The sequence below is a fragment of the Salvelinus namaycush genome, chromosome 29, assembly GCF_016432855.1.
Source record: "Salvelinus namaycush isolate Seneca chromosome 29, SaNama_1.0, whole genome shotgun sequence".
NCBI lineage: Eukaryota > Metazoa > Chordata > Actinopteri > Salmoniformes > Salmonidae > Salvelinus > Salvelinus namaycush.
In genome coordinates, this window is record NC_052335.1 from 14,356,187 (window position 1) to 14,383,718 (window position 27,532).

At 46.0% G+C, this 27,532-nt stretch overlaps 1 protein-coding gene across 1 annotated transcript in view; it reads right to left on the bottom strand.

Annotated features, from left to right (window-relative positions):
- The window catches only part of LOC120023963 (nesprin-2-like), a 192,621-nt gene that overhangs the window by 121,747 nt on the left and 43,342 nt on the right, over nucleotides 1-27,532 (bottom strand). The window contains exons 36-49 of the mRNA XM_038968063.1: nucleotides 26,928-27,131; nucleotides 26,396-26,601; nucleotides 26,046-26,153; nucleotides 25,606-25,900; nucleotides 25,257-25,435; nucleotides 17,235-17,550; nucleotides 16,876-17,040; nucleotides 16,322-16,663; nucleotides 6,707-6,877; nucleotides 5,906-6,362; nucleotides 4,575-5,308; nucleotides 3,540-3,908; nucleotides 2,649-2,996; nucleotides 136-321 (exon numbers count right to left, since the gene is read on the bottom strand). Of these exons, the coding sequence (XP_038823991.1) occupies nucleotides 136-321; nucleotides 2,649-2,996; nucleotides 3,540-3,908; nucleotides 4,575-5,308; nucleotides 5,906-6,362; nucleotides 6,707-6,877; nucleotides 16,322-16,663; nucleotides 16,876-17,040; nucleotides 17,235-17,550; nucleotides 25,257-25,435; nucleotides 25,606-25,900; nucleotides 26,046-26,153; nucleotides 26,396-26,601; nucleotides 26,928-27,131 (4,080 nt within the window). The remainder of the gene's footprint in view (nucleotides 1-135; nucleotides 322-2,648; nucleotides 2,997-3,539; nucleotides 3,909-4,574; nucleotides 5,309-5,905; nucleotides 6,363-6,706; nucleotides 6,878-16,321; nucleotides 16,664-16,875; nucleotides 17,041-17,234; nucleotides 17,551-25,256; nucleotides 25,436-25,605; nucleotides 25,901-26,045; nucleotides 26,154-26,395; nucleotides 26,602-26,927; nucleotides 27,132-27,532) is intronic.

Consider the following 27,532-nt stretch of genomic DNA (forward strand, 5'->3'; position numbering starts at 1 on the left):
TCTCAGTTCACACACCATTGGCTTGGCTGAGTATTGCTGTTGAGAATTACCGATTGTGGTCGGGTGAGTATTATTGTTATGAACACAAGTTCGAATCTCATGGTCGGCCGTACAGAGAAACTCCCTAACACTCACCTTGATTTTGTCCTTCCTCTCCACCAACCCTTGGACCTCAGAGAGGATGCCTTGCATAGTGGACCTGTGACGCGGGACCTCCGGGCGCACCGCTCCCCCAACTCTCTCCACCTTCGCCACGGCTTCGGATAGCAACCCCCCAGTCTGGACCGAGGTACTCCTCTTGACTTCACTCCCCTCCTGCATCTGTGGGAACATGACGGCAATGGGACGGTGGACTCACCTGCTCTCCTGTCTGGTATTTCTGACAACAACTCAGTTCCTCTCTGCCCCACCGAGTCAGCGCAGCTATTAGAGCAGGAATGTGACTGAGTAAGGAGCTGGGCCTTGCCCCGAGGGAAACCAGGGCTCTGTTCCAATAGTTTAACACCACGTCCCTCTTTACTTCCTTCCTTGATGGAATCACTTATCTGACACAACACAATTGGTGAAAAATGTTTGGTGTAGTCTCCAGCTAATCCTGTTAGATCAGTGTCATTGGGCTTAGCACGGGGGAACATGATACAGCAGGAACTAGTCAGGGAGTAGGAGTGTGGTTGAGATATCGAGAGCTACAGGGCTAGCGTGAGATGAAGTCATCACTGAGTGGTGTAAATAACTTATTCCTCACATAGTGAAGTGCTAGGCTATCCTCAAACCGACAGGTGACAAGGCAAGCTGATACTTGCATAAAATCTCTCTCAACATTTCAAAACAACAGTAGAGCAGGAATGCTATTAAGCAGTAATATATGGGAGGATGTGCTTTATATTGCAGGTTACAGGTACTAAGGCTATCCCACCCAGGGTCCGTATTCATAAAGTGACAGAGTAGGAGTGCAGGGGCCATATTCCTCAGATTAGGAGTGCAGGAGCCATATTCCTCAGATTAGGAGTGCAGAGGCCATATTCCTCAGATTAGGAGTGCAGAGGCCATATTCCTCAGATTAGGAGTGCTTATCTAGGACCCACTTTAGCCTTTTAGATCAAAATAAATATGATTCTGTCCACAGGAGGGACCTGATGTTAGCCCAGGGCTCCAGGTAAAGCAGCCAATGATTTATCACCACTATACTGCCCTACACTCTGAGTCAGCAGGGCTCTTGACTTGGATACACATTAAAGGCCCAATCTATGATATTTGCAGTGATATTTACACTCCTAATCTGCAGCCATTTCTGATCATTTAGATTAATGATCTATACCATTTATTTTCACAAGTATTATCACTTAGAAATGCCTCATGAGTGTAGTTCAATGCCATCAAATCCATCATAACCCAAAATATAAGGTAGTTTTACTCCACTGTCTGAAAGCAATATCTTTGTAAACAAATAATGTAAAGCTTTAAAATATGTTAAAACTATTTCATGGAGGATCGGTCCTTGCATCTATAGCTCCATCTATGAATTTGAGAGTGGTTACATTTCTACAGGCCCATCTCTCTGCTTTATAGCTAGCAAACCAAGTGCCAGTGTTGTTGTTTTGTTGTTTTTCAAATTACAGATAGCAGCTTCGGGTCCCTGATTATACATTTATTTTAATCTTTGTGGACTTTGAACAAGCATTGAGGTAGATGGATCAACATAAAGTCTAGATTTACTTAAAATTGTCAGAAGCTCGAAATTCAGCTCTATAATGAAAGCATATTTACAACACAAACATTTGTTTAGGTAGAAAACTACTTAATTTGATTTTCTGTCATGTTACATATAAAATAAAAGCATGAAAAGCTGTTGTATTGTCACGTCTATTCCTGCCCCCCCCCGCTCTGGCACTCGACATCGCGGGTCTACTAACCACTGGTCCTAGCAACCCATATTGCGCACACCTGGCAACCATCCCTGCGCACAACTGCTCCCCATCGTTAAGCACACCTGGACTTCATCACCACCCTGATTACTCTCCCTTCATAAAGCCCTCAGTAAGCCTTAGTCGTTTTGGGTATGTTTAGCACGCTTCTCATGTTTTGTATAACTTATTAAACTTACCTTCTGCACCTGTTTCCTGACTTCCTGCGTATAAATGACAGAATACTGCCACAGCAGAAATTAAGGACATCCCCCAGACGGTCGACGAACAAGGACACCTAATTCCCAAACACTACGATCAGCTGGCGCAACTGGGTGCGGCTATGGATAAGGTCCTCCAAGTCCTCCACCGTCTCGACACCACTCGAGAGGATTCACCTCCAACTAGCAGAGGGCCTCCTACCACTGGCCATCCCAGCGAGCCAGTCCCCTAGCCTACCCAGCAGTCCGCCCAGGTCAGCGATGCCCAACTGTCCCTCCCTGACAAATATGACGGGACTCGATCCAAATGCAGTGGCTTTCTACTCCAGTGCTCCCTCTATTTCGCTCCTCAGATGGGAGCCCCCACCACAGAGTGGGCTACGGCCTTCTGGCAGAGAGGAGAGGAGGGGTTCATGGCTCTGTTCAGGGCAGTCTTCAACCATCCACCAGAGGGCAGAGAGGGAGGTGAGTGACTTCTCCAACTCCGGCAGGGTTCCCAGACAGCTGCCGAATACGCCCTCACCTTACGGACCGTGGCAGCCTCCAGTGAAGAAGAATGCGCGAGGAGGTCCAGATGGAGTTGGCGTGCCGAGACGACAACCTTTCCCTGGACGCGCTCATCGCGATGGCCACCTGTCTGGACAACCTTCGTTGGGAATGCCGGCGCGCCCCTCGCACCTTGCTCTACTCTTTTGGCCGTCTTGGAGCAGAGCCTGAACCCATGGAAATAGGGGTCACACACCTCCCCACAGCAGAGCAACGTCGCCGGAGGTAGCTGGGGCTGTGTCCCTATTGTGGCCAGGAGAGGCATCCGGCGTCCGGTGCTTCCCAACGCGAAGTCCACTGGGGCAGAGGAACGGCCCCTGATCATCTGGCTCCCAGGGTAGGCGTGAGAATTCCTTCATTGTTTTCTGCCAAAGCCTTCCTGTGTTCCATTTAACTGGCTGTCTCTCAGGTGTTGTCTCTACAGCTCTAGTGGACTCTGGTGACGCAGGGCATTGTATTGACCAGGCCCTCCTCTCCTCCCTTAACATCACTGCGTCCCCGCTCTCCTCTCCTATTCCGATCCAAGCCCTGGATAAACAACCATTAGGATCCAGCACTATCACACACATCACATCACAGCACCACTCACCCTCACCGTCGGACTCATGCACCAAGAAAGCTTCCCCTTCCTCATCACTGCTCCTGTACACAGTCATCCTCGGTTTTCCGTGGTTCCAACGCCATGACGTCACCATCTCCTGGCTTTCCGTGGCTCCAACGTCATGACGTCACCATCTCCTGGATGAAAATAACCACCTGGGCACCCAGGTGTCGGAAGACCTGCTTTCCCTTAACCTGTGGTTCCTCGTCGGTTGAAAGTCCTGTGAGTGCCCTCAAGCCCATCATTCCGTCCTCCCATATTGTTGACCCTGTGTTTTGTGACGTAGATGTGGACATCTGCCAGGCTCTGGAGAGGGCACCTGCTACCTGCCCTCCTGAGCACATCTACGTCCCCACGGAGGTGAGGAATCATCTGTTTACCTGGGCGCACACATCCCACGCCGCTGGACACCCAGGTATCACCCGCACTATTCAATCCATCTACGCAAAGTGAGTTCTGGGCATATCCCGCCCATGGAAGGAACCGGGCCCACTCCCCCTGCCGGTCCTGGCAGTGACTCCTTAGGAACCTCCCCAGCTCCTGGTTGGTCCTCTCTACCAGCCCTTTAGACTGAGACCGGTACCCAGAAGTGAGGCTGACCGTGACCCCCAACTTCTCCATGAAGGCTCTCCATACCTGTGACGTGAATTGGGGGGCATGGTCGGAGACGATGTCCTCTGGAAGTCCATACCCTGATTATCTCTCTTCATATAGCCCTCAGTAAGCCTCAGTCATCAGGCAGTAGGGGAGTAAATTCCTAGGCTAGAAGTGGAGGGGCCACTGTATGATGAGTCAAATTCCTCCAATTTTACTTTGAGCCAAGGTGTGACCTTTAAATGCCACACAAACAAGCTACTCCTGGCCTGACCATTCCAATTCACTCATAATAACGTCACTTAACGTTGTTGGATCTTGGGCGAAACAAGAGCCTTGAAAGGTCAAATCCCCTCAGGGAAAGACCGCTATTAACTACATGTTCGAGTGTTTGACTTGCGTGTACAACCCCCTTTCAAAACCTGAATCTGCAGGCTTAAAGTTTATAAAATGTAACGTGTATCCTTTGGGCTGTCATACTCTTACTACTCCAAATGCTTTAAAAAATTGTCCCTGAGGAGAACATGTGTGTGGGAGAGAGAAATGGAGAGAAATTTCCCTTACCTGTTCCTGTGGAGCTGTCCTTTCTGTTCCCTCTCTGGGCTCAATCTCTGTGGATGCATATGCTGGTGAAGGTGCGTGTGTCAACTGTGTATTGTCTCTTGCGGCATCTGGCTGACTGACATCTGTCTGTGTGAGATCATTCACCTGTAGCATGTCAGTAGTGTCTATCTTTCCAGTGTCTTTGCTCACAGTCTGTCTGTTATCTTTGCTGTCTGTAGCACAGGTGATGTCTGTAGTCTCCTTCATTCTGTCAGAGGCTTCTGTGTTTACAGCTATTTGGCTGTCTGTCATTTCTGTCTGTCTGGCATCTTTAGCGTCTGTGTCTACGTCATCGTCAACACTTCCTGGTTCAGTGTTGTCAGAGTTATCAGTGTGTCTCAGTGACTCGGATTCGGTGTGCGCCAATTCAGCGGACTTAGACTCTGTGAGCCCTGATTCGGGGCCTTTTGATTTCAGACCTTTTGTTTTGGGGCCCTGCGATTGCTCCCACTCTGATTCCGTGTTCTTTGAAGCAGAGGGGCCCTTGTAACTCTTCACTTTGGGGCCCTTGGACGCTGAGCTCCTAAAATCAGCCCTCCTCCGCCGCCTGTGCTTTGACTTGACACGCCGCCCGCCATCTGTGTTCTTGGTGCTCTCAGTGACAGAACTATCAGTCAGTTTTGAAGGAAAGTCACCAGAGCTAAATGTATCTGAGCCATTACCACAAGGAGGCTCCCTGGTTTGAATGTCCTTGGACTGAGACGGAGGTAGCTCCATGTCCAAAACAATTGTAAATACTTTCTTTGTCTCAGTGCAGTCTCTAGACTCTGTGCGTTGTGTTTTGTTATCTGACTGTGATTTGTCTGTGGGTCTTGCATGCGTCTCTAGCTGCTTTCTTTCTGGATGCGGCATGAGATGTGTTACAGGGTCCGACTGTGGATCTGTCCCTAGCCCCACACTGCTTTTAATGCCCAATTCAGCTTTGGTCGAGGAAGTGACTTCACGATGTAGAGTCTCAGCTTCCTGAACAAGAAATTTCCCAGCACGTGCAACAGCTGCGTTCAAGAAAATGGTGGCCACTTTTTGGGGAGGCTCAGTCAAATCTTGTTTTGCCTGGTCACTCTGTTTGACAACAGAAAAAGTGTAAGTGAGTTGAGCGCCTTTATCTGGTACTGAAGACTCTTGTCCTCCTCTGACCGATGGTCCAGAGCATACAACCGCAGTGTTTGCATAGTCATGTGACTCAGTAGCCGGAATCTCACTGTCGCCATGTTGAGGTGAATCTGTATGTACAATATCATTGTTGCCATGGTAACCTGGTCTGCTTTGGAGAGCGTTGGCCATAGACATGCCATCAAGTTGTTTTCGTTCGAGATCTGTGTCCAGAACGATGGTGAACACTTTGTGCGGAGTCGGCGATGAGGATCCCTCTCGATCCATTGGTTCTATATGATGAGGTGTCATCTCTGTTACAGTATCCCCAAATTGGCTAGTACCCGGGGTCTCTGGTACCACCACAGTGGCTGAGATATCAACGTTGGTGATGGGAGTTAAGGTTTCTCCCATGGGAATTTGTATTTGACTCTCCCCATCCTCCATGTCTGTGACCATTATCTCTGCTGGCTGGATGCTCCAGGCCTTCAATGAGTCTTTGCCGTATTCTTTGCCCTCTGCTCTTTGTTCAGTGTCGCTCATCACTTTCTTGGTAGGTTCTTTAACAGCATCCATTGTTCCTCTGGTAATGGCTCTTTTGCTTTGCACTCTGCTTTCAGCCTGCTCTTTTTCCGGACCTTTCGTTGAGTCAATATTAGCCTGAAGAGGTTTGATCCCGCCTGGAGTCACTTCCTCTACAGGTTGTGACAAAAGGGATGCCTCGCTGCAAGATGGCGCTTTGTCAGGTGTGTTGCTTGGTTTCTTATGGTCTCCATCCACCTCTGTGCTCACTAGGGACACCTAAAGATGCATACATTCATTGGAAATGGTGTGAAGATGCATATAAGATTCCATAAAGGGATCATATTAACGTTAAGGGATGTTCCAATCAAAATATAAATTAACATAACTTTTACACTTGGTTGAAATGCCTCAGTTTCCCCTACTGATAGTCATATTTTGTTTCATCAGTATCATCATAGGGCTCCATACATTCTGAAACTAGACCTAAAACGCCTTTCAACAAGCCAACTCATATTGCAAAAGTAACATTTCTGCATTCGATAATTGTGTATTAGTTCAATCTACTTTTGAGTTATGTTTGATTATACATTGATTATATTATGATTTAGATGATAGCTCACCTGGGATTGGGCTAGGGCTGTGAGGAGAGCTGCACTGTTGCTAAGGGCCTGTCCAGCCCTTCTCTCGAACTGTTCCACCCGCTCCCTTCCGACACAGTCCAATAGGAAGTCTAGCTGTGACAGCGCCTCACGTAGAGTCCCTTGGAGTTGCTTCCCATTGTTCAGTGTAGCCTGTGAGGGATTATAGGGTTAGTTAATCTAATCTTGAGTTGTCTATGTAGGACAGTATAGAGAGCATCCACATTAATCTATTATTTACTTTTGCTACAGGAAGTAGCTAGTATGATTTAGCATCGTCCCTTGATTTCCCATTTGTTAACATTTTCCTGTTCGCAAAACTGCATGTAACCCCCTAGTTTCTTTTAGCTTTTTCTAGCACGGACTGACGTAGTTATTGTGTTGCATGTTGGACATATTTTGGAGATGGACAGATGTTAGAGAACAGCCCGACACGTGAGGAGAGGGCAACAATGCAAACTACGTGAGCTAGCAAGATGGCTATTTAATTGTTTTCTTGTTTTAAAAAGTTAGTTTAACTCGTTCTGAGTAAACCACATTGGTTAACTGTTAGTCCCTCATCCCCGGCCACCATGAGGACTGCGTTGGATTTGTTCTGGTTCAGCTGTCATCAGAAGACCTCTGATTTTTCTTTCCTCCTGCTTGGAGGCTCGACCGTTAGAGATACTGTCAGAGACTGAACTCTGGGTGATGTGAGTAGCCACTTGATGTGATCTGAGAGATGATCTGTATATACAGTGCTTTCATAAACTATTCATACCACTTGACTTATTTCACATTTTGTTGTGATAAAGCCTGAATTCAAAATATTTAAAAAAAAATGTAAATACAGAAATATCTCATTTACATAAGTATTCACACCCCTGAGTCAATACTTTGTAGAAGCACCTGTGGTGGTGATTACAGCTGTGAGTCTTTTTAGGTAAGTCTAAGAGCTTTGCACACCTTTGCACATTATTCTTTAAGCACTGTCTAGTTGGTTGTTGTTCATTGATAGACAGACATTTTCAAGTCTTGCCATAGATTTTCAAGCCAATTTAAATTGAAACTGTAACTAGGCACTCGAGAACATTCAATGAGGTCATGGTAAGCAACTCCAGTGTATATTTGGGCTTGTGTTTTAGGTTATTGTCCTGCTGAAAGGTGAATTTGTCTCCCAGTGTCCTAAAACTCCCTATTCCTTGCCGATGACAACCAGACCCATAATATGATGCAGCCACCACCATGCTTGAAAATATGAAGAGTGGTACTCAGTGATGTGTTGTGATGAATTTGCCCCAAACATAATGCTTTTTATTCAGGACATTAAAAAAAAATGTGCAAAGAAATTAACTAAGTATTTCTTTAGTGCCTTATTGCAAACAGGATGCATGTTTGAGTATTTTTATTCTTTACAGGTTTCCTCCTTTTCACTCTGTCATTTAGGTTAGTATTGTGGAGTAACTACTATGTTGTTGATCCATCCTCAGTTTTCTCCTATCACAGCCATTACACTCTGTAACTTTTTTAAAGTAACCAGTGACCTCATGGTGAAATCCATGAGCAGTTTTAAGTTAATGTCACAAGTACAGTGAAAAACCCAACAATGCAAGTCTAGAAAAAACACATGAGAAATAAGAATAGGAAATACTGTCACGACTCCTACCGAAGGTGGCTCCTCTTCCTGTTCGGGTGGTACTCGGCAGTCGTCGTCACCGGCCTACTAGCTGCCACCGATCCCTTTTCCTTTTTCTATTGGTTTTGTCTGATTAGTTTCACCTGTTTCTTGTTTAGATTTTGAGTTGGGATATTTAAGCCGGTAGGCCCGCCTGCTCTTTGTGCGGGCTTGATTATTTTTCCCACTGTGTTGACTTGTGGTAGTGCGTGTTTAGTTACCTGTTTTGGGCATTTGTTTGATTACGCCCAGTTTCGTGGAGAGTACTACTTTTCCCTGTGCGTAATAAAGCGCTATTCTGAACTTTCTGCCTCCTGCACCTGACTCCGCACCCACTAGCGTGTTACAGAAGCCCGCACCTACTATGGAGTCAGCAGGAGCAGCGGCCACCCCTCTTCCATCGATGGATGAACGCGTTCTCCATCATACTTCCATCGGATAGGGTCTGCGGATAGGGTCTGCGAGATGATGGAGAGAATGGACCGATGGGAGAGGAGTGGTCTCCCCACTTCACCTCCGGTTCCTCCGAGTCCACCTACTCCACCCCCGGCGTCCGGCTCCAGCGCACTTCGTATTGCGCCTCCGAGGGATTACGATGGAACGGCGGCTGGGTGCCAGGGGTTTCTCCTCCAGCTTGAGTTGTACCTGGCTACCGTGAGGCCGACTCCCTCGGGGGAGGAGAGTGTGAGCGTCCTCGTCTCCTGCCTGACGGGCCGAGCTCTGGAGTGGGCCAATGCGGTCTGGAATGGCCCAGACTCGGCGAGGGATCACTATCAGGAGTTCACTGTAATCGACCACCCTCCGGAGGACCGAGCGGCGGGTGAGCGACTATTTCACCTTAGGCAGGAGACGAGGTGTGCGCAAGACTTCGCGTTGGAGTTTCGGACCTTGGCCGCTGGGGCCGGGTGGAACGACAGGGCCCTGATGGACCACTACCGGTGCAGCCTCGGGGAGGAAGTCCGCAGGGAGTTAGCGTGTCGGGACACCACTCTCTCCCTAGACAAACTTATAGACGTCTATCCGGCTGGACAATCTGCTAGCTGCCCGCGGGCGTTCAGAAAGGGTCCTGTCAGTTCCACCTCCTAGCCCTCCCGCTCCCATTCCTATGGAGTTAGGGGGGGCTGCTTCGAGGGGTACCGGAGGAGGCTCCTCCTGCACCAGCTGTGGTCGCAGAGGACACACGGCCGACCGGTGCTGGAGGAGTCCCTCTGGGAGTCGAGAGGGCAGGCAGAATACTTCTCGGTCACCCCAGGTGAGTCAGCATCAAACTCACCCAGAGCCCCCTGTTGGTCACATGTTTGTATACATTTTTTTCCTTGATTTTTCTCCCTCTTCCCAGCATAAAGCACTAGTCGATTCAGGTGCAGCTGAGAACTTTATGGATCGCGGACTCGCCCTCAAGCTGGGAATTCCGCTGGTGCCGATAGATCCCCCCCCCCCCTTCCCCGTGCACTCCTTAGATAGTCGGCCATTAGGGTCAGGGCTGGTCAGGGAGGCCACGGTACCACTGAACATGGTGATGCAGGGGGATCATAGGGAGCGGATTAGTCTCTTCCTTATCGATTCACCTGCATTTCCAGTGGTGCTGGGGGTTCCCTGGCTAGCCAGTCACAATCCCAGGATTTCGTGGAGACAGGGGGTTCTCCAGGGGTGGTCAGAGGAGTGTTCAGGTAGGTGTTTGGGAGTTTCCATTGGCGCCACGTCGGTGGAGAGTCCAGACCAGGTGTCCACTGTGCGCATTCCCCCTGAGTATGCCGATTTGGCTATCGCCTTCTGTAAGAAGAAGGCGACTAAATTACCACCTCATCGACAGGGGGATTGTGCGATAAACCTCCAGGTTAACGCTGCGCTTCCCAGGAGTCACGTGTACCCATTGTCACAGGAGGAGACCTTGGCTATGGAAACATATGTCACGGAATCTCTGGGACAGGGGTACATTCGGCCCTCCATTTCACCCGTCTCCTCGAGTTTCTTTTTTGTGAAAAAAGAGGGAGGTCTGCGTCCGTTCATGGATTATAGAGGTCTAAATTCCATCACGGTGGGGTTTAGTTACCCGCTACCTCTCTTCGCTACGGCGGTGTAATCATTTCACGGGGCGCGGTTTTTCACGAAACTGGACCTCAGGAGCGCGACTAATCTGGTGCGTATTCGGGAGGGAGACGAGTGGAAAACCGCGTTTAGTACCACATTGGGTCATTATGAGTACCTCGTCATGCCATATGGGTTAAAGAATGCTCCAGCCGTCTTTCAATCCTTTGTAGACGAGATTCTCAGGGATGTGGTTGTATATCGATGATATCCTGACCTATTCGGCCACACGCGCATGTGTCTCTGGTGCGCAAGGTGCTTGGGAGACTGCTGGAGCATGACCTATACGTCAAGGCTGAGAAGTGTGTTCTCCAAACGAGCCGTCTCCTTCCTGGGTTATCGCATTTCCACTTCGGGGGTGGTGATGGAGTGTGACCGCGTTAAGGCCGTGCGTAATTGGCTGACTCCAACCATGGTGAAGGAAGTGCAGCGGTTTTTGGATTTGCCAATTTCAACCGGAGGTTTATCCGGGGTTTTGGTCAGGTAGCGGCCCCCATTACCTCACTGCTGAAAGGGGGGCCGGTGCGTTTGCGGTGGTCGGCAGAGGCTGACAGCCTTCAATTGTTTGAAGGCGCTGTTCACAGATGCGCCCGTGTTGGCGCACCCGGACCCCTCTTTAGCGTTCATAGTGGAGGTGGACGCGTCCGAAGCTGGGGTGGGTGCCATGCGTGCTATCACAGCGCTCGGGTACGCCACCGAAACTCCGCCACCTGTGCTTTCTTTTCGAAGAAGCTCGGTCCGGCGGAGCGTAACTATGATGTGGGGGACCGGGAGTTGTTGGCTGTGGTAAAAGCCCTGAAGGTGTGGAGACACTGGCTTGAGGGGACTAAGCACCCTTTTCTCATCTGGACTGACCACCGGAATCTGGAGTATATCCGGGCAGCTTGGAGATTGAATCCGCGTCAGGCAATGTGGGCCATGTTCTTCACCCGATTTAGGTTCACCATCTCGTATAGTCCAGGCTCCCAGGCTCCCGCCACTCCTCCACGAACATGTCTCCATTTCAATGCGTGTTGGCCTCCAGCCGGTCCTGGCGCCGTGGCATCAGAGTCAGACCGAAGCTCCTGCGGTGGAGGAGTGGGTGCAGCGCTCCAAGGAGACCTGGAGGGCCGTCCAGGAATCCCTCAAGCAAGCAGGTGGACGGCAGAAGAGGAGCGCTGACCGCCACCGCAGTGAGGCCCCCATGTTCGTACCGGGGGACAGGGTCTGGCTCTTGACCCAAAACCTACCCCTCCGCTTGCCCTGCCGGAAGCTGGGGCCGCAGTGTGTGGGGCCATTCAAAGTCCTGAGGAGGATAAACGAGGTGTGTTATAGATTACAACTCCCTTCCTATTATCGTATTAACCCCTCGTTTCATGTGTCTCTCCTCAGGCCGGTGGTAGCTGGTCCCCTGCAAGAAGGTGAGATGCCGGAGGTCCCTCCGCCCCCTCTGGACATCGAGGGGTCCCCGGCGTACACAATACATGCTATTCTGGACTCGAGACGCCGGGTGAGGGGCCTGCAGTACCTCGTGGATTGGGAGGGGTACGGTCCGGAGGACAGGTGCTGGGTACCGGTGGGGGACATCTTGGATCCGTCACTGTTGAGGGATTTCCATCGCCTCCCTTTTCTGAACCGAATCACATCTGAGAAAGAGTTGTTCATTTGGCTCCCTGATTTGCATACTGTTACTACTGCTTTTTGAGCTCCAGACAACGATTATCTGCAGATAAGTTCATTTTAAAAAATCTGAAGATTGTAATTCCTCACTGCAGGAACAATAGAAAGTGAGGAGAGAGACTTTTTCTGGTCCACACATTTCTGCAGGGCATTCATTTTTTTTCTTTGCAGACCATCTAACTTGGTCAGGTAAAAATGTACTTGAACTAATCACGATCTGACATACTGTCAGGCAACTTTGTAAGCTTAACATTGTAGATTTGCAATTTGTTTCATGATTTAAGGTAAATTTTTAAGCGCTACTGAACTAAGTGCCGTTTGGGTGCCAAATGAACAGCTCTTTTAGCTGAACGGAACTAACGAGCCGGCTCACTGAACATAATTGGCATGCCCATCACCAAAGATTATGGATATACTGACAAGATGTCCGCCCTAACAATGGGAGTTGTTGTCCACAAAGCGGCACGGCAGGCTGTCTAGCTCCAGTCTATACTTTCTTAGGATTGGTGGATACATCTCATTATTATAATCCTTTTTTGAATATTTGATGAGGGTTGTTGACGTCAACTGCCTGTATTCAATAGAGAGAGATGCTATGCTACTAGGCTCATCCATGAATATGCATAGCCATCTTGAGACAACACTGATATAAAGTATTTTTTCTTAAAGTTGCCAGGATTTCATGAGTCCTACTTATATCAGTACACTCGTAACAACTTAAGCATTACGAAACTTCTATAATATCAATTAAATCTCAAATAGCAAATAAGCCATTCATTTTTTTGTTGACCAAATTTCACACATCTCATTGACCTCCATACAAAAATTCCTTGCTTGGTTGGTGAAAAACTAAATAAAACTAACCCTGCTGGGGAGACAGATTTTCCACCGAGTTGGAGCTCTCTATTCCTCTTCCCCTCTGCCATCACCAAATTCCACAACTTTTCATCCTCATATTCATTATCTCCAGCACCTACCAGTGTCTACATATTTGAAAATGGCCCATTTCTACATGATGTAGTTAAAAAGATAAGAAGAAAGGTCGTAAATATGGCCTACTCGATAACATCATCGAGTAGAATTAAAACAAATAAAACTTTTTTTTTTCTCAAAACATGCAACAATTTTCTAGTCACAGGGAGGCATTTTTTTGCTCCCTGAGTCACCGCGAATCTCATAGTGTTTGAAAATCCCTGTTTTTAAAATATTTTCTACTCCTTGATGACATCAAACTTTTACAATTATTTTTAATTTTTTTACAACAAATCATAGAAATGTGCCATTTTCACATATGTAGACACTGGTATGGTGCTGCTTCCTGCATGACGAAAGCAGACTCATTACTGGTTTTGACTGAACGATGAATTCCCCCGCAATGGGTGCTCATTGGTTTCAAAATATTTTGCTGCATTACAATGTCACCATGGATCTAACAAACTCATAATGAAATAATTGCAAAAATACAATTTTGGGGCTATATACTAATATATCTCCAAAGTGTCCTCTAAGCTTATGTGTTGCGCTAACATCTATGCCTGATCAGAAATGGCTTTGGACACCAAATTCAAGCCTTTGAAAACTGCTATTCTACCCAAGTTGATTACGATGAGAATGCCCTTAATGTTAGGGAAAGGGGGATACCTAGTCAGTCGCACAACTAAATGCATTCAACCGAAATGTGTCTTCTTCATTTGACCAAACTCTTCTGAATCAGAGACTGATGGCTGTGCTTTGGCATTTCAAAAATAACCCCTCTGAGAAATGCCTCATCTAGAATCACCAATATGCGTAGTATTTTCCATCGGGGTTTGTCACCAAATGCCAGATGACAAACCCTCTATTTTTCCGTTGAGACAGAGCACGTCCAAAGATAATGGCCCTGATATTAGAGCAAAGTGGAAACTCTATTGGAGAAAACTCACTAAGGGGTTCCTATCCCTACCTGTATTGTCGTGATGGCCGGCATATGGAGTATAAGTGCGCTTTAAGTGCCCTTTGCTAATATTACATGGTAGTCGGGCCTCTGCGTTCAACATGACAAATACGTCAGTGGAAAAACATCTCAAAAACAACTAGTGATTTCTGAACAACCTCAGTAAACTCTGTGCTGTGTTCAACATGCCAAATGCATTTGTGGGAAAAGGTTTTTAAAAAAACAGTGATTTCAGAACATTTTAAATGGATGGGAGTGCAGCATAACACCTTAAACTTTAATTCCTAAATCTTTTTAATGAATGAGACAACAAAAGCTATCATACACACATTGCTTTTTACTCTCAATGTGGCTGGTCCAGTAAAAATAGCAGTGACTTTCTGATTTACTATTCTTTTTCGCAGAAGTTGAAAATCTAAACAATGTACAAATATTTAATGTCCCTGCAAAACTCTTTTAGGATTTATGTCCAGGTTCCTGGTCAGTGCTTTAATTGTGACAAATGTATTTGTAATAGATTCTACACAAATAATATGGGATGGTGGATGGATGTGGGTGGACAGAGAGGTACTACAGTACCTGTACAGACTTTCGGGGATTTGACTGTGCTGCCTGGTTCCACTGCTGCAGTTCACAGATCGCCCCAGACATTCTAAGGGCTGTGCCGCCTGAAAAAAGCTGCATTCGTTCATGTAGAGAGAAACACAGGCTACGGAGACAGAGGGGATAGGTTGAGAGAGAGAGAAAGAAAAAGAAGGAAGGGAGAGGGGGAAAGAGAAGGAGAGAGAGAGGGGAGCGGGGTGAATAAGAGTGAGAGGAATGAAAGAGAGGAGAGAAAAGGAGAATGGTTTAGAAAGAGAGAGAATACAGTAACTCACATGTACCAAAACATATTTTTCAAAAAATGCAATCCAAATGCTTTGATATGCAGAGGGAAAGAAGCTACAGAACAGATATTAATAGGTACCTGTCTAAGTCTTTGGCCGCTGAATCCACAGCCAAAGTCACATCGTTTTGAAATTCTCCATATGTGCCCTCTGACCCTACTGCTTTCTCCAGGTGATGAAGCCGTGCCGCAAGCTCCCTCAGGCTTTGGTCACAGTCCTGAACAAGTCATGAGATAGTAAGTGTGTTTGATGTATTTGTCTAAGTATGTGATGGACGGGAAAACAGTGGGGTATTCCAAAATGCTGGACAATTAAGTTATCCAGCTTATACCATGTCAATTTTAAGCCTATATTTCTCAGATGTAGTTATAAATACACTGAACAAAAATATAAACGCAACATGAGTTGAAATAAAAAATGCCTGAAATTGTCCATACGCACAGAAAGCTTATTTCGCTCAAATTTGGTGCACAAATTTGTTTACATCCCTGTTAGTGAGCATTTCTCCATTGCCAAGATAATCCATCCACCTGATAGGTATGACATATCAAGAAGCTGATTAAACGGCATGATCATTACACAGGTGCACCTTGTGCTGGGGACAATAAAAGGCCACTTTAAAATTTACCGTTTTGTCACACAGCACAGATGTCTCAAGTTTTGAGGGAGTGTGCAATTGGCCTGACTACAGGAAGGTCCGCCAGAGCTGTTGCCTGATAATTAAATGTTCATTTCTCAACCATAAGCTGCCTCCAACGTCGTTATAGAGAATTTGGCAGTACGTCCAACCGGCCTCATGACCATAGACCACTTGTAACCACGCCAGCCCAGGAACTCCACATCCGGCTTCTTCACCTGCAGGTGCTGAGGATTATATCTGTCTGTAATAAGGCCCTTTTGTGGGGTAAAACTAATTCTGATTGGCTGGGCTTGGCTCCCCAGTGGGTGGGCCTGGCTGCCAAGTGGGTGGGTCTATGCCCTCCAAGGCTCACCCATGGCTGCACCCCTGCCCAGTCATGTGAAATTCATAGATTAGGGCCTAATGAATGTATTTAAATTGACTGATTTCCTTATATGAACTGTAATTCAGTAAAATCTTTGAAATTGTTGGATGTTGCGTTTAAATTTTTGTTCAGTATAGTTATACGCCACTCATAGGAAACCATTCAAACAATCCATAGATGGCTTTGCCCATTCCTTATTTTTCTATCAATGGTTCTACCATGAGAGCGCTAAAAGTAGGGTGAAACTGCCCCTAGAAGCTGATCCTGGGTCAGTGAACAAATGTTCCCCACTAAAGGTTAAGATTAGGATTGGGGGAGGGGAAGCTGAACCTAGATCTGTACCTATGGGAAACTTCATCCCAGAGCATATACCTGTAGGACTTGCCAGCGTTGCTGGAGCTGCCTAATATCAGTGAATCCTTCGGTCGTTTCTGGGTCGTCCCCCAAACGCTCAGCCGAGCCTTGTAGGGCCCTCTGAAGGTTGTCAACCTCCTCCCTGATTCGCTGGTCTCGTCGGGCTACCTGCTCCTCTGCCTGTAGTTGAGCCAGCCAGCTGACGCCCCTCTCTAATTCCTCCTTCTGGTCCTGGAGATCTTTGACCTCTTGAGACAGAGTGGCCTGACCCTTGGTGGTGCAGCTGGCAAGCAGGATGTCCTTAAGAGACTCGAGCTCCACAAAGTCTTTCTCCATGTGGCCCACGGCCTCCTGCAAAGCCTACTGGGACAGGCAGATTTGTTGTTGTTGTTTCTTCAAAACATCTCACCAAACAGCAGTGCTCTTACAGTGGAAAATGCAATGAAAACGTATTTCTGAAAGGATGAGTTTACATAAGGCTGTGTGTGTGTGTGTGTGTTCGTGTTCGTGCGTTGCATGCATATGTGTGTGTATGTAGTGTAGTGTAGTGTAATCACACTAATACATCTCACCTCCACAGCCCCTGTATCAGTCTCCAGGAAACTAGAGTCTCTGGGCTGGGACTCAATACCCAGCATCCGTTCCTGCAGTGAGTTCAATGTGTGCCGGCACTCCTGCACCAGCTGGCCACAGCGATCCTCGTTACGGACGCCTCCCTCAAGACTCATACACATTCCCTAAAAATTATGACAATTCAAAAGAGCCATAAAATGTATACAGTTTTTGTAATGACAGACATTTACTGTAACTGTGCACTGTAACTCCCTTACATGAATCAACAGAAAAACATATATTTTTAATCCAACCAGGAATTGCCCGCTTGACTTCAGAAATCTCCTTTATTAAAATATTTTAAACATAGCCTACTCACATGGAGCTTTTTGACCAAGGCGGGTTGGCAATCCTCTAGTGTAGCCCAGGAAGGGTCCTCCCAATTGGGGTCCTTGGTGCGCTGGGCTAGCTCCTTCCTCTGGTTCCCCAAGGCAGAGAAGGCCGGCCCCAAGGCTGTGGCCTGGTCCAGTAGTGCCCGGGCCTGTTGGGCAGCCTGCCTGTGTTGGGCCAGGCCGGGCCAGGGAAATAACAGGGAGAGCTGGGTAGTCTGGTGCTGGAGCTGGTCCACTCTGGACCAGGCCTGCTGCCTCTGGACCAGAAGAGAGGAGGAGAGCTCGGGCTCACCATGCAGCAGACTGAGAGTGAAAAAAGACAGAGACAAATAGAGTTAAAGAGATGCCTTTCATGGACACTAACAAATCCAAATCAAGTAGGCTGTATGTATGAACTTCATCTCTATGTTGATTATTGTGCTTGAGTGCAGAAGCTTTTTCAACAATGGGCCGAGTCTTGAGAGCGCTGTGCGTAAAAAAGAAAAGTCATCGATGTCAATAGGAAATTTGCCTAAGCTTGCTAGTTAGGAACTATGGCACCTACAAATTACTTACTTTATTCCACCTTGTTGCACTGCTTTGTATCTTTATCTAAATTTGTACTAAGTAAGTAAACTTTGGACAATTAAGCCTTGTCCGAGCCAGAACAGCCCATAGGTGCAGGAGCATGTAGAATTATACCCCCTGGACAGGAAGCTAGTCTGTAACAGGACCTTACTTCCAAAAGGCATGTTTAGCTTTAAAAACAGATTTAAAAAATATATTGTATCACAGCGCCTCTCTTCTTTCTAAATATCTAATTTAACTGTACTGTATATAACATTATGAATATATATATATATATATAGTATGTACATAGTATTTTTGTCTTTCCTATATAAACCTCTTATTTTTTAAATGTAATGCAACCTTCTTGTCTATAACTGTTCTGTACTTTGTATGTGGACCCCAGGAAGAGTAGCTGCTGATTGTGCAGTAGCTAATAATAATAAATGAATCTCCCCAATCTAGGTTCCAATCAGGTTCCATTTTTAGAGTCTTTGGTATGATTAGACAGGGGATCAAACCCCCAACCTTCCAATCTCAGGGCAGAAACTCTAACCATAAGGCCAGAGTTGGTATCTAACTTTGACTATAACATTATTGTGAAACAAAATTGTCAACAAAATTGTACGTAGAGTTTCAGTTATTTTTAGGCAAAGATGCGTACTGCATCATTGTCAATTCTTTGTTATGAAAACTGTGAAAAAGGAACAGTTTTCTTAGAGCCTTCGAAGTGTTAGATGTGTGTAACCTCATTGGAATGTGTGCTATATCTGTGGAGAAATTATAGTGGAGAAAAAAATATAATGTAATCGGAAGCTTAAAAACAGGGGTGATAATTCTTACTCAGAACTTTGTTGGAATCCGCCGCGTTTGGGAGATCTAATGGAAATCAAATGTTTTGTCCTGCATCAGGTTACATATCTTTATTCTGTGACTATTGTATATTGTTTTGAAATGAGAAAGCATCCAATAGATGAAATGACACTGCGATCTAGTGTTACATAATGCCACATAATACACAATATTCCACAACATTCTAAACTTCAATGATGAGCAAAAAAGGTTTGTGTTGTTTTTGATAATTATTTACTGTGTAATTCTGTAATTTAATTCAGGTCAGATTGCTTGGAAAGGCAGCACTCTGCAGTAAGGATGATGTCACAGAGTAATATTGTGATGTCACCGGTAGGTTCTTAGAACTTTTGTCAAAGATCAAAAAAGCTTGCCTGCTTGGTAAGACTTAAAAGAAAAGAAAAGTAAAACGAAAACAAAATGGATGTACTCAACTGCTGAGAATTCTTCACAAGAATGATTCCTGTCATTCATTTGCATAAGGTGGATTGCCCAGGTAAGGTTATTTTCCTATTTTCAATTGAGTAGTATTTTGTTAACATTAAATTAAACTTTGACTAGATTTGAATCTAGAAAAGTGGAAGTGACTACCTTTCGAGGTGGAGTATGCCAAGTATTAGTGGTGGCCTAGCAGTAATAGGCTAGTAATAATTAGTAGTAGTAGTAGCAGCAGCAGTAGTGTAGTAGTTAGTTAGTAGTATTAGTAGTAGTAATAGTAGCAGGAATGTTGACCTAGTAGTAGTAGCAGTACTAGTAGTAGTACTAGTAGTAGCAGTAGTAGGCTTTTACAGTGTAGTAGTAGCAATAGTAGGCTTGTATAGTGTAGTAGTAGCAGTAGTAAGCTTTTACAGTGTAGTAATAGTAGTAGTAGTACCCCAAACCATTCTGTGATTCACGTAAACTATTGTGTTAAACTAAAAGTAAGAAGAGTATGGTCTTTATTTTATTAAAGTGTTGATGGATGATCTCTTTGTATAGGTCTTGTTGTTTTTTGCTTTGCCTTTAAATGTTTTGCTTTGCTTTGTAACATTCACATATTCAACACAATTTGTAATTGTAGATGCAGTTTTTCTAGGCCTTTAATTATGCTCTCCTCATTCGTAGTTTTCATGGAAAGATGTCATAAACAGTGAGAGGAGACTGTTACTATGCCAGCATTAAATCTATGCCTAATTTTAAAACGTATAATGTGAAAAATAAGTAAAGGTTGTAACATATCAGTAGCTTTCTTCTGCTACATGCAATCTAATCCATCAGTTGATAATATTATTTTGTCTTTCAAAAGCATTTTGTCCACATTTGCCGCCATGTTATCAAAGCTTTTCAAATCTTTCACTATAAACCAGTATCATTTTACATCAGGTTGACTGTCCTAGTATGAACATACTAGTTTCTTTGTAAAATATTGCATGTATTCACAACATTGTGCATTTTTGTAAGCAAAAACTAGCTTGGGCAAAATAAACGTATCCTAACTATAGTTCATTCTGTTTTATGTTTGCAGGATGCAGGCCTGATCTAACATGGCTTCAAAAAGTTACATCACAGAACCTTGGTTCAGCTCCATTCTGTGATCAGTGTACTAGAAAACATGGTCCCTGCTGCAATCATTCTACTGGACCTTTATCGAGCAAGCCAGGGTGCAGTGCATCAATTGACCTAACACCACAGGGGCAGCCAACAAATGATGCCCCTGCGATGAGAACACTTCCAGGGCATGCGGCCGGAGCTACTGGGCTGACCTACCACGAAAACCAGCCCACTAATGATCCATGGTATTTGGAGCATCCAAGGAGGGAAGACAGTCCTTCTCCTCCATCCCCAGAGTATGACAACAATGTATCCTCCCTCGCAGAGGCCTTTGAGGGCCATGAAGAAGAGGACAGTTTATCTCCTGCTTCAGTGTACATGGACTGCCTTGAGGAGCTTAGCCCATCTCCCTCAGCAGGATCCCCTCAAGCCGACTCTCCCCCAGACTCTCCTGCTTTATTTATCGTAGAAAGTGATGAGGGGGAGCAGTTCTCGGAACGCCGTCTCTCTCCATTTCCAGTATTCCTTGAGTGTGAGCAGTGCAACAACTACTGCTGTTCTCCTTTAGGAGAAAGGATTGTGACATCTCTAGAACGTGGGGGCAAAATTAAATCATCTTCTGAAAAATGGCAAGAGATCGAGAAAGTTCCAGAGTTTAAGAAAAATATTGAGTTGTCTCCAAACTCTGGGCAAACATCTGACGTTTCCCCTGAGCCAGAACCACAAATTGAATTGTCCAGAGAGCATGAGACCCTAAAAGGGCCATCTAACCTCTGGCAAGAGATTGTGTCAGCTTGTGAACCATCGCAAATGATTGAGCAGTCTCCTGATCACAAACAAGAGGTAGAGTTTAATTCAGACTCCTGTCAAGTGTTTGAGGAGCCCCTGCAATGGACTGAGCAAAGCAAAGAGCCTCAGGAAGTGCTCCAGTTGCCTCTGCCACCAAAACAAACAGTTGAGCAGTGCCTTCAAGACATTGAGCTGCCTCATGAATCCATGCTTTGGAATGATCCATATCCAAATTCTGGTCAAGAGTTGGAAGTGTCAACTGAGCCCGAACAACAGATTGAGTTTTTTTTTTTAACCCACCAAATAATTGAAATGTCATCTGAACCTATGATTGGCTTATCTGCTGAGCACAGACCAGCTGTTGAACCACCACTTGAGCCTAGAATATCTTCTACTGAAACACAGCAGAATGATCTCCAGCAAATAACTGTGCCTTCCCCAGAACCTGGCACAGTGTCAAAGGCTCCTACTGAGCCCTGGCCAGAGACTGAATCATCCTTTGGTCCATGGCAAGACATTGAACCATTTTCTGAGTACAATCAAGAGACTGAGGTGTCACCAAACTCCTGGCAAATATTTAAAGTATCTGAAGTATCTCAGCCCCAACAACTGACTGAATTGTCCACAGACACACAAGGAGAGTTTAAGCTTCCTTCTGAACCTATGAAAAGGAATGCGGTGTGTACTGAGCAGAGGCTAGGGGTTGAATTAAACCCTGACTCCTGGCAAGGGTTTGAGATCTCTACCGACTCCAAGCAACAAAACAAACCATCAATGGAAACTCAGGGAGTGTTTAAGGTACCTATGCCACCAAGACAAAGGGCTAAGTGGTCTTCTGGGTGCATGCAACTGATCCAACTGTCTCATGAGCCCATGGAAGGTATTGATCTTCCTACAAATGATGTGCAAATGTTTGAAGCATTTTCTGGGCCCAAACAAAACATTGAGGTTTCTTCTAAATCCCACCAAGGGACTGAGTTGTCCCACAATCACAGGCAAGGGATTTACTTATCTCCTGAGCACGAGCATGGCATCGAGCCAGAACAAGAGACTGAACTCTCAATTGGACCTCAGGAATGTACCAAGTGGTCCTCTAACTTCATGACAGTATTTGACATGTCCATTGAATTCCAGCAACCAACTGGATCATCCACAGATCCTCAAATAGTGTTCAGGCTACCTCCTGAATCCATGCTGAAGAATGAGTTGTGCCAAGAAGCTGAATTGAATACAGACTCCTGGCAAGTGTTTACGGCGTCCAATGAGCTCAACCAAGAGATTGAGACAGCCAAAGACCTTCAAGAAATGTTCAAGCGACATACCAAACCCAGGCAGAACACTGAGCAGTCATATGGATGCATGCAAGGGTTTGAACTGTCTACGCTGCTTCCTGGACTAAAGCAAATTAATGAAAAGTGTCCTGAGCTCAACCAAGAGGTAGAACTGACCCCTGACTCCCTGCAGGTATTTGAGGAGTCCAATGAAGCCATGAAACAGACTGAATCAACCACTGAGTCTCATGGGGTGTTCAAGGTTCCCCTGCCACCAAAACGACTGGTTAGGAGGTTTTCAGGGTACATTCAAGGGAGTGAACTGTCTCATGAGTCCATACAAAGAATTGATTCCTTTGCAAACTCTGGGCAAATATGGAATATGTCCATTGAACCCAAACACCAAACTGAGGTGTCCACTAGACTCAACCAAGGGACTGAGAGCTCCCCTGAGCCATATGATTGGATTGAGCGTCCTCCTAGCTGCTGCCAAATATTTGAAATATCCAATGAATGTCAACAAATGACTAAATCCTCTACAGAAACTGAGGAAGAGTTTAAGCTGCATCCTGAACTCAAGCAAAACACTGAGCTGTCTTCTAAGCACAAGCAAGGATATACATTGACAACTGACTCTTGGCAAGTTTCCAATGAGCCCCTGGAATGGCTTGAGCCAGCCAAAGAGATTCAAGGAGTGTTCAAGATGCCTCTGCCACCAAGAAAAAAGGTTGCACGATCTCAAAAGTGCATGCAAGGAATTGTTCCCTCCGGCCAAGTGTTTATGGGCTCTGCTGAGCCCCAACAGCAGATTGAGGTGTCTTCTCAACCCCACCAAGGCACCAAATTGTCCCCTGAACCCAGGCAAGTAACTGAGCATGAGGAAAGGATTCAGCGATCTCTTGAGTTCAGGCATGGGACTGAGATTTCTATTGAGCCTCAAACATCTAACGTCCTAGAAAAGTTTGACGTGTCCACCGAGCCACAAAAACTAACTCTGGGAGAGTTTAAGCTGCTATCCACACTCAGGCAAAAGACTGGGAGGTCTTCTGAGCTCATGAAAGGGTTTGAAGTGACTTCTGATTCTAAGCAAGATACTGAGCTTTTTGAAACCCAACAACAGATTGAGATAGGTCTTGAGCTACAGGAAATAACTGAAATGTATCATAGTTTAAAGTGTGATTCAGAACCATCTCCGGAATCCTTGCTACAGACCGGGCCATCTACAGTGTTGGAGGTGTTCCCTGAGCACTCTACCAAACCCACTCCTGATTGCCTGCAGAGGAATGAATTATCATCTGACAGAAGTCAAGGAATTGATCCAGCCAATGAGCCCATGCAAGGAATTGGGTCCTCTCTTGAGTTCCAAAAAATTAGTGACAACACTGTCTCAGAGCGACCCCTCCACTCCCCACCCCCTTCTTTTGACTTTTCTTCCTCTCCTCCACCACCTATGTTCTTCTGTGATGTAAAACCATATAACGATTTAAGACTCACGCCATCCAGCCCTTCGCATGATGAAGAGTTTGATGAAGCAGAATCTCTTGGCACCACATGGAGTCCAGAGTTTATGGCAAGTGAACAACATGAGCTGAAAGAAGAAGATTACCATATCTCCATTCAGAGTCATGGGCCAATGCAAAGGGTGAAGAGATTGACCCCATTCCCATACACTAGACCAAGAGCTATTGAGCACCATGAGAATGAAGATAGAGACAGGAGTCTATATACAGTCAACCCGGCAGACCTACCTGACACATCTGGAGGAAGTAGAAACCTGCCCGAGATTTTAGAGTTAGAAGCTGAAGATGCAGATTATGACTCTGATAACAAGGACAAGGAAGAGGGCTTCTGCTGTAATGGCAGAACTCAGAACCCCCAACTAGCAAGTCCATTGGCTGGCACCTCTGGGAATGCAAGATCACCCAGGCCCCAGGCACCAGGTCCTCAACATGCAAACACAACTAAGTCAAAGCAAGTTTTTTTCAGAAATGTCCAATTTCACAGCAAGCTTGTCAAGTCAACCACCCAGACCTCTTATGACCACAAGCCTACGGTTGCTCAAGGTAGAAAGCGTTCCAGAAAATCAAGCCGTCAGGAGGAGATCAATGACGAGATAGAAATGTCTCTCAGAAGGAGCACTGTGGCCCGCCGCACCAGTACATTTTTTCCCCCCTCTCAGACACCTAAGCCTTGTAGCACTGTGTCAAGACACCACAGCGATTATGGTGAAGAGGATGAGAACTGCTGTAGCCGGAGTTCTAAGAGTCAAAGGCTTAACAACCCCACTCTAATGATTCTATATTCAGGTGAGGATGTACCTTCTTATATGCCAAATTTCCTTCCAACCCCTGGCAGACTAAGTCCTACTCTTGAGGATAGTGCTAAGATTAGCTGTTCTAGCCACGCCCTGGGCCAACAGGGTCCCTCACTCACAAGGAACAGAAGTGGAATAATGATGAGGGCAACACTGAATCCCCCAGCAGAGTCAGAGACCGACAAAACAGAAGAAGAGAAAGTCAAAAGGACAACCGCCCCTGAGGACAAAGACTCTGACGCATAGCATCCTCCCCCCGTCTTATCTTCTATTCTTGAACAATAAACACATTCAGCATCATAATTGAGCCTATATTGTAGTCGTTTTACAGTGCTATTGTGGAATACAATATGAGGATTTGTGGCATGGATCTGGAGTGTGTTTTTGCTTAAGAGAGTAAGAGAGAGTGAGGGTGAGAGAGAAAGAGCGATAGAGAGAGCGAGAGAGAGATAGATAGAGAGATAGATCAAAACTGCATGTACAATTCAACTTTAAATGACTCAGTGGCAGTTACATTTGCCCAGACCCACTCTAAGTTTACACTGTTGGTAGAAACAGAGACTGAGGAGTACATCTTGAACTATTCACAATCATTCCATCAATATTCTCCTACTATCAACCAATTACACAGAGGTCACGCCTTTCTGACAGAAACATAAAAAATCATGAAAAGTGATTAGTGTCTCGAGTCTCATTCATTCACCTACCTGCGGTGTTGGTCTGCAGACTGCAGAATGGCTCCCCACTGCACCTCTGTGTAACTGACGGTCTGCATGACGTCCAGTTTCAGACTCTCTACCAGGCCCGGTCTGTAGGCCAGCCTTTGGCCTGCTTCCTTCAGCTCCTCCATACGAGACTCTCCCTCTGCCTTGGCACTCAACACAGTCTGCCAGACACAACAGAGGCAGCAAGAGACAAAGATTTCATGTTTAAAGGTACAATATGTGACTTTCATTTCAGGTCATTTCCTTTTTTGTGCGCTATTAGAGGATATCTGCACCACCACCAAATAATCTGCAGGCGGAGTTTGGAGTAAGCCCAAAGACAGGTTCTTACCTCTGCAGCTTGTAGTCTTTGCTCAGCCTGGCTGTGGATGCATGGGGCTCCAGTGGCCAGAGAGTCAGCCTGCTGTTGCAAGACTCTAACCCAGGCTTGGGTGTCCTGGACCAGAGTCTGGAAGGCCTGGGTGTGGCTGGTCAGAGAGCTCTGGTTCTCCTTGGAGGCAAACAGATGGGTGTGGAGACTGCAGCAGCGCTCTAGAAGTTTCTCACTCTCTTTTAGGAGGGGGGAATGCTTTAGGGTGCTCCCATGCAAGGTGGTTATGTGTCCACTGAGGGCCTCTGTGTGCTTACTAAATTTGGGGGAGGAGTTAAAACCATCACTACCATCATTATGACCTTTATGACCATCATCATCATCATCATCATCATAATTATTGTTTTGATCATTATTGCAAATGTCATCATTGTAGTTAATGCAATTTTAGATTATGTGACCTGTGTTCGACTACTTCCTCCTGCAAGCGGCTAAGCTCCTCCCCTTTCTCCACCTTCAGCACTGCGGCTTGCAACCACTCTTGCAGACGGGCACACTCCTCCTGCAAACTACCACACAAACACACACACGTTAGTAAAACACTACTGCAAGTAAATCCTAACTAATATGTTATTTGCGTACCATAAAATAAAGTGCAACCAAAACCACCAATCACAGATGCTGGATTTTGGAGTACATTTGGGGGAACATGGAATCTGATAGTATGTCACACATTATACACCCAAGACGGACTCATATCTGAATAGATACACTTGCAACTATCAATAGGTGTGCTTGTGACAGCCAGTACCTGTGCAAGGCCTCGATATCCCTCTGGGCCTGCACCCTCATTTCACTAATGTGCTGACGGGCTGCGCAGACAAGCTCATGCAGCCGGACACCATCCGCAGCTAGGCTCTGCAAGCTCTGTGGGCTGGCCACGGAGGTCATGAGGTGTAGCTCCTCCAGGAGGCCCTCCGCCTGCTTTTCCTGTGTCTGAAGCTGTGCAGACAGCTCCTGCACATGAAAGCAGGTGTTTGAGCAATGAGTACCAAGACTAGTGGCAGAAGGAGAATAATATTATGGAAAACAGGTTTTTTTTAACACTGGGTAGTTTTAGACACTAATAAGAACATATAATAGGTTCAAGGAAATCTGCTGATCATTATAATACACTTTTGTGTCTTTATAGTCAATCAATCAATGACTCAATCAATCAATGACTCTCAGGAGCATAGTTCTTAATCATCCCTCACATGAACCAAAGAAACCATGGGTACCCTCTGAAATGGGGATATGGGTCAAACATAAGAAATACCATATGGGAAAGTATTGACCCTCACCTGAATCTGTGTGAGGAGCTTTGGGCCGTCGGCAGCACTGAGCGTGTCTAGTGAGTCCTGGATGCCTTGAAGAGAGGAGTGACACTCGGCCATCTTGGCTGCCACTTGTCCCTTGGCCACCACCAGGTGCCTGTAGACATCCTCGAGGTCGGAGAAGAGCTCCTTCACCTGCTCCATCTTCTTCCTCATCTGGGTCTCGATCACCTGGGTGAGGAAGAGGAAGTGGAAGAGTCGGTCACTGCTGAGCATCATTTAGAAAATTGAACAAAATAAACTTCTCTAAATTGTGTCTCTGAGAGAGTATTACTTTTGACTTTGTAAACGAGGACCCTTTCTAAAGTAGTGATAAAGAACTTCATAAGAAGAAGCGCAAAGACCTGTTCAGGCCAACCCAGAGCCAAATAGACAAATTCAGACTAACTCTGGCAACCTCAGACCCCCACAGCATATCCCAGGCCCATTCAAGCTGTCCTAGAAGTATACAGGCTACCCCAGGCCCATTCAGGTTATCCCAGAACAACAGAGGTTAACCAAGAACCACCCAGGTTATACCACTCACACAGGCTATCCCAGACCCATCCATGCCCATTAAGGCTTTTCCAGGC